Source organism: Cariama cristata, unplaced genomic scaffold, assembly GCF_000690535.1.
Source record: "Cariama cristata isolate BGI_N322 unplaced genomic scaffold, ASM69053v1 scaffold3957, whole genome shotgun sequence".
NCBI lineage: Eukaryota > Metazoa > Chordata > Aves > Cariamiformes > Cariamidae > Cariama > Cariama cristata.
This window is the reverse complement of record NW_009626929.1, coordinates 20,024-31,318: the sequence shown is the minus strand read 5'-3', so window position 1 is coordinate 31,318 and position 11,295 is coordinate 20,024. Positions and strand designations below refer to the sequence as shown.

Sequence of the window (11,295 nt, the reverse complement as noted above, 5' to 3'; positions counted from 1 at the left end):
ACTTCAAAGGGGTGGCACAGTTGTTTGTGGTTTGTTTTGTTTTTTTTTTTTTAAGGTAATGCAAACCTGTGACAATCCTGAACTTCAGAATTATTTTGAGCGCTCTGGTCTTTGCACTTAGTGGATCAATGGGTACCAATGCTGAGTTAGTAATGGAGAGGGGAAGAGTTCAGACTTTGTTTTCCCAGTTAGTGTGAAGTGTCACAGAGGTGGCTTCCTTGAGCTGTAAGCTAAACTAGAATATTTTGAGAGTAACATACTGACATTGGGGTTGACAGCTCTTCCTGGTATTTATATTTTAAAAGTTTTGAGACTATTACTAACTAGTATAGCTAATTAGGCATGTATATATCTGCCGTTCTTAAAATATTAGTTGTTTTGGAGGGGGGAAAAGTTAGTTGCTTTGTGTGTACGAGTATTATACCATAAGCCATTAAAATAATTCAGTAGTGGAGCATACCACAGCAGTATTTCTACTCAGAAGATGGAGGAACCTTAAAGCTTATCTTACTATGCTTAACTTAATTTGCATTCGTACCTTTTTATATAGCTATTAGTGCAGTCTATAGTTTTAATCTAAGATTATGAGAATGTAACTGTTCTATTTAGTTATTTGAAAATAAGTGCTTTTCTTGCTGCAACCAACCTGTGTTTTTGCTAACAATATGCATATATTTAACATTCATGCTAGCTCAAGATTTTTTTTTTAATAGAAATATGCCAAAATTATCATACTGAGATGCACAACACTTGAAACTTCCCCCCAACCCCCAGAATTCATTACCAGACAAAACACATTTCAAGTAGTTTAAATAGTAATATTCTGCACTTTGACCCCATACAAATAAACTTTTACCTTACTGCAATGCCAGACTGCAGCCACTTGGTCTCTGCTCTTTGAAAAGGACCTGTTCATGTGGCTCAGACAGTGGGATCTGAACCGGTGGGGGGGAACCGGTAACTTTTCTTTCCTTTTCTTCCAGGAAATTTTCATGAAAACATTTTTTTTTTAAACTGACTAAAGAGTAGATCTTTCTCAGGCAAAGCTTGCGATGACCTCATAGTGTTCTAGTCTTCTTCAGCTGGATGAGTTCTAAGAGACCAGGATGTCTACTAAGTATTCTTTATAAACTGGTCACACTTACAGTTGCAAGTTTCCAGTACTCCCAATCTGTGGTAGCACAGTATTGATAGTGTAGCAAAAACTATGGCACACTTGTTTTTCTTTCCATTAATTTGTCTTTTGGTGGGGTTGTTTCTAGCAAGAGGGAGGATTAAAAGGTAGCATAAGTAAGAAATAAATGGATAGAGTTAAAAAAAAAAATCACACCCAAACCCCTAAGATTGTTAGATAATAGTAACTGGTATGAAGCTAGTAGCTATGGTTTGAAATGTGCCGTGTGTTGGTAAGAAGAATGTCTAAATTAGACTGAGACTTTTGCATCCAGAAGCCTTACTTCATAGCGGCTTGAATCTCTGTGTGAAAATATTATCCGTTCTTAGGCTGAATCTTGAATACCACCCTTCATTTTGCTTATGAACTAAAGAAATATTTAAATGGAGGTCTTGAAAGTCATGTTTTAGAGCACGTTCTAGATTATGAGGTAAATAGTAGACTTGTTTTGTCAGTTTGGGAAAGAGATGTGATCATCTTGTGCCAATGTGTTTTCTTGGCTTCATACTAGTTTTTGATGATGGTGATGAAAGGACCTTAAGACGAACTTCATTATGCTTGAAGGGAGAAAGGCACTTCGCAGAAAGTGAGGTAAGACAATGATGGACATGCAGTGACAACTAAGTAGTTAATTTATTTTTTTTAATAATAAGAAGAAATTGCAAACTAATTTTCTTTCCTCTTTTTCCATGTAGACACTTGATCAGCTGCCACTAACCAATCCAGAGCACTTTGGAACTCCAGTTATTGGGAAGAAGTCTAATAGAGGAAGAAGATCTTCTCTTCCTGTGTGAGTTTTGATAGTGCTCTGTTGCTTTGCTTTCCTTTCCTTCAGTGTCCTTTGCTAAAACTGAAGTAGTACCGTTGAAGCTGTAATAGTCTGAATGCTCTATCATGTGAGTTGTCTGCACAGCTCATGTATGGACTCCAGTAATTCAGCTCATACAGGTGTGTTCGTATCTTAGCAGTATTATGAAATTGATGGGTTTTTTGCTTGTAGTATCCTTAAGAATGTTTATACTTCTTTCATATAATAGAAACTCATGTGTCAGGAAACTTAGGATTTTTAACTTCTTTATGCTGCACAAAGTAGGAAAAAAAAAGGTGCTTTTAAGTTTCTGGGGTAGAGACGATATCTCTTTGTTTCATGTCTGTGCAAAATCAAATCCTGATTCATGCCTCCAATTCCAACATGGTACTGTTGTAAAATACTACTGCTTAGTAAGGAATTTTGTAGAAATTCTTTCCAAGTAAGTGCACTTAAATAAGTGTATTTCAAGCAATTTAAGCTCTTAAAATTCTACTTTTGTTTTTGAAGCTTTGCAGAACAGGAAGAAAGATCTGGTTGTAAGCTGTATTTGCTTTCAAATATTAACTTCAGACAAAACCTTTAAAATACTGTATGTTTCAATAATGTAGTACTGAAGATGAAAAAGAAGAAGAAAGTAGTGAAGAAGAGGATGAAGATAAAAGGCGTCTCAATGATGAATTGCTTGGGAAAGTTGTGAGTGTGTCTTGTAATTCTGAGAAGGCAGACTGGTATCCAGCTTTGGTAAGTTGCTCAAGACGTTGACATCTCTAGCATCATGCTACTACTATCTTTTTAGACAAGAGTGTCATCTGACTTGTTACATTGTTCATGTAGCCGTTTTCCTGGATAGGAGGGTTTGCAAACTTCACAACTTTTACAGCAAAGTTGGGAATGTAGTCAGGGTAAGCTCTGCTGCCCATATTTGCTAAAAATACAAATTTTCTACAGTATCTATGAAGAGCAGGAGAGCAAAGATTAATGTTTCTGTATAAGTTACAGTGTTATGGCTCTTTTTCAAAACTGCACGTAAAATGATCGGTATGTAACGATATTTTTCTTCTGAAAATAAGATACATTAGGTAGGACTCGCACTCCCAGGCGATTTAAGGGCAACTAGATTTATGACTTTTAATTGCAGTGGAATTTGTATCTTTTTGTAATTAATGATTGTGTTTTTCCTTAGACTCTCAGTTTTATGAAATATTAGTTGATTTTGTGCTTGCATTTACATAAATGGCCAGTTACTCTAGCAGTAGATGTTGGTTCTTATTTTTATTTGACTGTCAATATAGGATACAGCTGTTCATTGCCGTTGCTGATAAGAAACACATATTAAGTAAGTTCAAATACAAGTAGACTTGTACTGTAAAGGTAGACACTTTGCAGATTCTTTCTACCCACAGAAAAGTTTACAGATGCATACTGAAAGTTGCTTTCTTTAGTAAACTTTTTGGTATTGTCAGACAAGCTCAATGCACATCTTCTGTCATCCATCAGAAACATGTTGGTTTTTTTTTTTTTAAAAAAATGTTTGAAGCATTAATCAGGCAGGTTTGGTTCACTAGTTTTTGCAGATTTTGTATGCTTAACTGTATATTCTGTAGTCCTTTATTTTGAGTCTTCAGAGTTAGCTGGAACAAGCTCAGCTGTTACAATCTTCTAACTTAAAGACTTTATTTCCCTACTGAATCCAGGATCAAAAGGTAACTAACTACACAGGCCAGTTGTCTTCCCTTCCTTGAAAGAACATTATGGTGTTACCTAGGGTGAATAGTTGACAGTGACTTATCCAGCTGTATGTATCTCAGCTTAAAATGTGAAATATAGTATTGTTATACATGCTCTGGTGGTTGTATATTCCTTTACTAAGGACAGATTTTAGTTTAACATGGTTCTAACTAGGGGATTAAGTTACTGGAGGCCATGTACCTGTTCTGTTCTCTTCTACCTGAGAAACAGGAATGTCTTGTCTTAAGTTTTGGGGTAGAACTTCTGACTCATCCAAATGGGGTGGCACAGCTTTCACTAAGTCCTGGTAGATCTAGATTTCATCTAGTTCATCTGCATTTGACATTTTCTGTCTGTATATGGCCTAGAGCAGAATGTAAACTTGTTCTGTTTGTGGGAATACAAATACTGCAAATGCATTTTTATCACCTTTGTAGACTTAGAGATGATATGCTGTGGAAGGATGCGCTGGATTCCTCACTGGCTTATATTATCCACACCTCAAAAAAAAAAATAATATTGCCTGCCTCTCACTTTGAATGCCAAAGATCAGAAGCTGGTATAAAACAAGTGGGTCTGTGACTTTTAAAATAGATGCTTTAAACAGGTATTGTATGAACAAGAGGGGAAAAAAGCAGTGAATACACAGGATCTCATGTGGTGTCACCTCAGTAGATTAGTTTTTAGTTTAAAAATGAAATTGCAACATTTTCTGGCTTGTACGTAACAAGTAAAGGGAATAGTTTGAGGTAAACTGCTTCTTGAAATTTGTCATTGTTGGCCTTAGTAATATAAATTGGAACAGGTTTCTTTTCTCAGAACTGGAAATTATAGTAGAAGAAACAGGAAAACAGCAGTTTTCCTGCTGTCCATCTCTTTCCTTTCAAGATCAGCTTTTTTTTTTTTTTTGCTTAAAAAAAGTGTTTTGTTTGAACCTTCAGGTTGTGTCTCCCAGCTGTAATGATGATGTCACAGTGAAAAAGGACCAGTGTTTAGTTCGATCCTTTGCAGATTCCAAATTGTAAGTAATAGCTTACTTTCATTAGATGTATATGGGAGAAAAATGCAAAAATTAATTATATATTGTTTCTGAAGACATTATTTCTTCCAAAAGGAAAGGGTACAATTTTGTGTAATGTTGGTTGTACACATTTGTCATTCATGGTGCGTTTCCAGCTAACTATTTCTGTGCTTACTTGCCCACCTTTACATTGTGTGTACTGGTAAGAGTTCATTGGATTCTGGTGTTTCTTTGTTTAAAAAAAACCAAACCAACAACTTTGAAAAAAACAAGTGTTAACACTTTAGATGATTCCTGTTCTTTGAAGTGTGAGTTTTAGTTCTAATTATTTCCCTTAATGTCTTAATTATTATGTCTTTATGGACATCTGTTGTAGTAGTCTGGATATCTGATTGACTCATTACCTCCAATGCCCAGATGTCCATGGCTGTTTAAATAGCAAAGTTTAAAAGTGTTTAATCAATTTTTTTAGATAAAGTGAATGTAAAGTAACTGTTTAAGAGAATCTGAACCAACATTCCTGCAAAAAGAAAGAAAGGTCCTATTAGTCCATTTCCTCCCCCCGCCCCTGCAGAAGGGGAAGGGGGAGAGAAAGAGATGTGTGTCTTACTTAAGGAATAATTTATTCAAAAGTGTACGAAGACTGTTTTTTAAAGCTGTTTGCCTTTATTTCTCTTCATCCCTACTTCTAATGCATCTGTCTCAACATACTGTAACTAAAAACTTCATAGCTGAAGGCCAGCCGTCACCCCTCTTTCCTCTCTTTCTTTCAATTTGTGATTATTTTTTTTTTAATAGCTGTGATTTTGAGTAGGGTGTGAGTACTTGGTTACTGAAACGTATTTCAAGTAATTGAAGACTTGATTAATTTTGGCGTCTTAATGTAGGCATGTATCATCGGCCTGTTAGATAAGTCTGGTTCTTTATATACCGAAGGTAGAATGTTACTGGAAAAGCGTGCAGGCTTGCTCTACTTTACTTTTTTTTTTTCCGTATAGTATTATGGCTTTAACTTCAGAAAATGGCCACCTCTAGTTCCTGAGGTTTTACTTCAGTTTTTTTGAAATCATGAAACAAGAAAAAAAAAATCTTATTATAGTAAGTCACTTATAAGACTTTCCTTGCAGGTTGGTTAGCATTTCCATTGTAGTAATTCAGTAACTGAATATTCAGTATAACTTTAGAACAGAGCAACTTCCATGTATTTTGCTGTGAGAACACTTTTGTAATTTAAAAATAAAAATGAATTATTTAGCAATGCAGATATGTGAGTTTGGCTTCACTGCGGTTCTGTGCTAGTAGAAATGCATTTTGAAAATAGAGGGTTTGTTTCTTTCGTTTTAGCTTGATTGCTATTTTGGGTAGCAACTGTTGATCAATGTAAATATTTTCAATTTAGAAAATGTTTTTTGCCTGCATAGAGTATTTTACCTTTGCAAATTTGTGGAGGTTAAACATTTAAAATACAGAAGCTTTACAAACTTTTCTTAATTATTTAATTACAAGGGTTCTTTTTGTGTCAAATTTCAAAGAAAGATTGGAACCTTACTCTGGGTTTGAATCTTGTATTAGGACCTACAATAACAAACGCCTTATGCATTTAGCTGTTGGAAAGGACCTTGAAAGTGAACGATAAATCTTGAAAATTTTAGAAATCGCTGTTTTTCTAAATCAAATGCTTGCTTTACTGTGATTTAAAAATAATAACAGAACCTTGTTCTTTTTCAGTTACTCAGTAGCAAGAAAAGACATTAAAGAACTAGATGTTCAAAACTTACCAAAATCTGAGTCTTCTCCTAAAAAAGGTAAATTAGAATAAATTCTAGGTGTTTAAAAAAAGTAATCTCGTGCAGTGGTACTTTTGCAGATAAATGATGGCCTGTTGATTTCTGATAATTGCTCTTGCATATTTTGCAAACAATTTAAAATGTGTTAAATTAGAGAAATTTTGGATATGGCTGCCTTATTAAAATAGCACCTAGTAGGAGTCTTGTTTGTTTGATTTTTGTTTCCTTCTTTTGATCCACTCCAAATTTGTGGAAAGTGAATACACTACCTTGAAAATATTGTATTTGAAATGCCATTGAACAAAGGAAAGCTAACTATATATTCCAAACAGTAAAGTTTTGTGCTATTGCTCAAAACACTTTCTTTTTACATTAAAAATACCCAAAGCGTAAACTTTATTAGAACAGCCTACCTGTGATTAACGTTTGATTTAAAAGTAAAATTACAGAACTTGGTTTCTGAATGGATGGATGATGTGACTACAATAAGCCATGTTTTTGGTGAGCTTGTAAAAGGCCAGATTCTCACTTTAATGTAAATAATTCTTAAAGTTTTAGTGTAGTTTTTCCCAGTCAGACCTCAAAACGCAAAATTTGTTAAGGAGAAATATTTAAAATGTATTTCTTAAAAATAGTAATTAAAGAAAACAGCCACAAAAAACCCCACTCAACAGCAACAGTTCCTTCAGTTTGAGTAACGGTGTGGAACAGCTCCTTAACAAGTAAAGATTTAACATGATACTCACAAATGACAGCTTGAGGTGGTTTTGATTGATTCATGTAATTCTTAATGGTTTATCTTATACTTTCTTCTTAATAACTGTTTCACAATACAAGAACTTTAGAACAGCCAAAGAAATGATCAGATGCCAGGTTTAAGATAAGTGGAAGAAAAGGAGGGGTTTTTTGTGCAGAATGTAATTGGGTTGTGACATTCATTGCCTTGAGGGAATATTGTGGAATCAAAGGTACTAATGGCTTCAAAAAAAGAGACAAATTTCTGGAGGTTCCTCTATCAGCAGCTATTAAAATCTGGTGCCTTTTCTCCTCCAGCAACACTGTGAATGGTTCATTGCAATATGTCCCTCTTTTGGGTATTCTTCAGTTTCATCTTTATTAAAGTCTTTTTGTGATGGCGGACATATTTTGAGGTTATCTGGGTTTGTTTTGCTTTGTTGTTTTCCCCCTTGGAGCACCTCTTCAAGGAAAAGAATTTGAGGTATTGCCATTGTACAAGTGTGACTTCTCCCTGTCCCATCACTCCCTTTTTCACTAGTGTATTTTTCGTTAACATAACACTTCTTTAAGCAGTGCTCTTCAACAAAACATTCACAATTTTTTTGCAGTCTGAACTTTAAGACATGAAAATATATTGAAAAGAACAATGTAAGTCATGGTACTTCATCTGTGATAGGTTTACTTTTTTTAAATAGCTTTATTACAGTATTTATCTCATACAGAAACAGAACAGTTTACAGTTGCGCGGAATATATGTGGATAAGTATAGGTGCTTCTCTCTGATACTGTTCACATACATAGGTGTAAGTCTTAGTAGTGTTCATGGGGACCTACACCTAGAAAACAACTGGTTGCTGTGTGTGGGATGGGTGTTCTCGACTAAAGTCCTTGAGTTGCCGATACTCGTTTTTTAAAATTTGACAGTCTTGAAATCTAAAGTGTGTAAACTGAGTGTTTAAAGCTGAAGTATCTATTTTATTACTTAATTCCATTTTCTTATTTAAGTTGGCATTGTCATTGGAAATTAAAAATGCTTTGTGACTGTGAATATTGTGGATGAGGTAAAACCAGGGCCCTTTCTTCTGTAGGGCTACAGGAGGCAAGCACATTTCTCAACACAAAGGGTGTTCCTCGGAACTGGAAAATGGACATAAGTGAAATTCTGGAGTCCTCTAGCAGTGATGAGGAAGATGGAGCTGCTGCAGAAACTGATGAGGAGGAAGAAAAAAGAGAAGAGAAAACCGAAGAAGTAGTGGTAAGTCTGGGCAATTTCAGTCATTCTTCAAAGATAATTTAATAACTTGCATGCCTGAAGATCCTGCACTTTCCAGCATTTTACTCTCAGATGTAGTTTATGCCAACATCTTTTCAGACCTGTTCATCTTCCCTTTGCTACAGTAGTCTTTATTGGGCTTTGTGAGCAGTGGCGGATTGCCTCCTATTATCCAGTGCAGAAACTGGAGACAAATCTTGGAAATTAAGAATTCAAGGCAGAGAAGAGTGATAGAAAGAATCTGGGTCAGAAGGAGAGACATAAGCAAAAAATTGATGCTGAACCTAATCGTAGTAATGCAGCCTTAAATAAAAGTATCTTTGTATTTCTCTTTTGCACTTTATATGCAGGTTATATGAAAAGTAACTTGTTTCTGACAACTGTAGTTTGAAAAAAAACAAACAAGGAAACAAAAAACCCTAAACAAACAACAAAAAAAAGAAAGCAAAAGCCCAAAATATTAAAGCAGAAGCAGCAGGCTGAATGAAAGTGTGAGCTAATGCACAGTGCCTGTTAAAGCTATTTGGTGCCTAAGACTATATAGGAGCAGTACAGGACTTAACCTTTGTAAGCTTTGGATTTTTCTTAACACCAGTATTAAGGTTGGGAATCGGAGGAGATGATATGCTATGACATGGATGGACTTTCTGTATTTACATTTACAGTAGAATGTTTTTCTGCATTGGAATGTTTTGAGTGGCTCCTTTTCCACAAAGTTAGCCAGTGTCTTCATGTCATCACAACTTTATTTACAGAACTTTCTTTTATTTCTGCGCCCTGTTTTTAACCTTGATGTTATATTTAGAAGTGGGGGGGGGGTGTTTTGTTGTGGGATCGGTTTGGATTTTTTTTTTTTCCCTCATCCTGTGATTTTTCACAATACACTCGGAAACATTCCTTTAGCAAAATCAAGTGAAGTTTGTGTTCTGAGGGAGGTCAAACACCCGTTTCCCTTTCGTTTCCCCTGCAGCCTGCGGTTTTGTCAGCCCGAGCACAGAATGGCCGTTCATATTTGGAGGCGGCCTACAGCGTTGCCACGGCAACCGGCTGTTGGTTGGCAGTGCGCATGCGCGGGAGGGGGACCGGGGGGGGGGGGAGGAGGGGGACCGGGGTGGGGGGGAGCGGCCGCTGGAGCGGAGGCTTGGCCGCCGGCCAGGGGGAGGCTTGCCAGATGCTTTGAAATGGGCTGTCTCTTTTCTTTGCCTTTCATGTAATGTCTGTTTTTTGGTTTTTTTTTTATTTTTTTTTTTAATTTTTTTTTTTTTGGGGGGGGGGGGTTATGTGGAAGAGAATGTAAGTAATGCCGTATCACTGCGGATGCCGTGCAGGGAGAGAGAAAGCGAGCAAATATTTGGAAGTCAGGCTGAAATATGTCCAGGCAGTGGGCAGATTAGATAGAAAGGAAGTAAAACCATTTTACATTTGAAAGAATGCAGCTCCTAGGTAAGGATTCTGTGTTTTAATCTGTAATGTTAACATGGTGGTTAAGAATGCGGATTTGACTTAGATTTCTGATCTGGGAACTGTCTGGTGGAGCATGCAGCCAGGGGTAGATCTTTCCAGGTAAAAAAAAAAGACAATAAGAATCTATTTTTAGGTGTTAATTTTGTGCCTTGATAACAGTGTTCTGGAAAATGGAGTAGATGTCTGTATGAGAATAATGGTATGATTAGATGAATATAAGGATAAATGTGTGCAGAATATAAAATCCTCTGGGTTTTTTCCTCTGTTTGCAAGGAAAAGGACTGAATAGGCCACATTTTGCAGGGTGTGAACTGTTGCAGTCTGTATTGGTCTGTTTGTATTAATGTTGGTTAAAATTGCGGAGTATCAGTCACTAAAAATCAAGGATTGCTGTACTAGTTTTCTAGTATCTATTTTTAATATCATTTTTGATGGCTATTGCATAAAAGTGCTGTGTGTTTCAAACAAAGAAGGGGGAGGGGGGAGCTTAGTGTTTTGTTTTTTTTTTTTTTTAAAAAAAAAAGCATTCCTGTAAAAGAAACAGAGGTTATTTTTAAAGAATAATCGAAATGTAGAGTACTGAAGCAGAGGATTCCAGACAGGTAGATGTGCTGGTAGGAGAAGCTGTAGAATCCATTATTTCCAGGTGACAAGTAGGCATGTAAAAATAAGGTGAGCGTTCTCATGCTGAAACTGTGTAGCAGAGGATAGATATTAATCTTTTTTGATCATGTCAGAGGAGAACTGTCATGCCAGCCCATTAAATCAAATTCCTGATTCAACTGTTACAATGCATATTCTTATTTTAATTGTGGGCCATGATACATATTGCAATTAGACAGCATTTAGGGAATTTATCGTAATTTCTTTTTTCTTTTCCCTTAGTAAGGCAGTAGTACTCGTCGTAGAGAGAATCGACAAGTGAATGATATTTTTTTTGCCTTTATTTGACTACGGATGTTGAATTACTCAGATTTTGCATTTACATTTTATAGAGTTTTTCCTTTATTAGTCAAGGTCAAAAATAGCTTCTGTCCATCCTCTCCCAGAATATTCTCAGTGGACCTTTTGTTTTAGAACTGCGAATGGTTACATTAGTAGAGATGGGAGGGAGATTTTTAAGATGACACCCCCTTTTTCACCCCCCCCAAATCCTCTGAAATGCACCGCAGCTTTGCTGTCAAGGCCTGGTCAGCTGCTGACCAGCCATGATAGGCTTTCATTAAATCAATCAAATGGACACAGACCTACTTAATATATAATGAGAGGATAAAGTCAGTCAGAAGAGTCTAATTCTGG

At 36.1% G+C, this 11,295-nt stretch overlaps 1 protein-coding gene across 1 annotated transcript in view; it reads left to right on the top strand.

Annotated features, from left to right (window-relative positions):
* Positions 1-1,660: 1,660 nt before the first annotated feature.
* ARID4A (AT rich interactive domain 4A (RBP1-like)) overlaps positions 1,661-11,295 on the top strand; it is a gene marked incomplete at its 3' end in the record, with an annotated part of 28,897 nt that continues 19,262 nt past the window's right edge. The window contains exons 1-6 of the mRNA XM_009704230.1: positions 1,661-1,765; positions 1,870-1,964; positions 2,594-2,726; positions 4,655-4,734; positions 6,463-6,539; positions 8,348-8,514. Coding sequence (XP_009702532.1) covers positions 1,661-1,765; positions 1,870-1,964; positions 2,594-2,726; positions 4,655-4,734; positions 6,463-6,539; positions 8,348-8,514 — 657 coding nt within the window. The remainder of the gene's footprint in view (positions 1,766-1,869; positions 1,965-2,593; positions 2,727-4,654; positions 4,735-6,462; positions 6,540-8,347; positions 8,515-11,295) is intronic.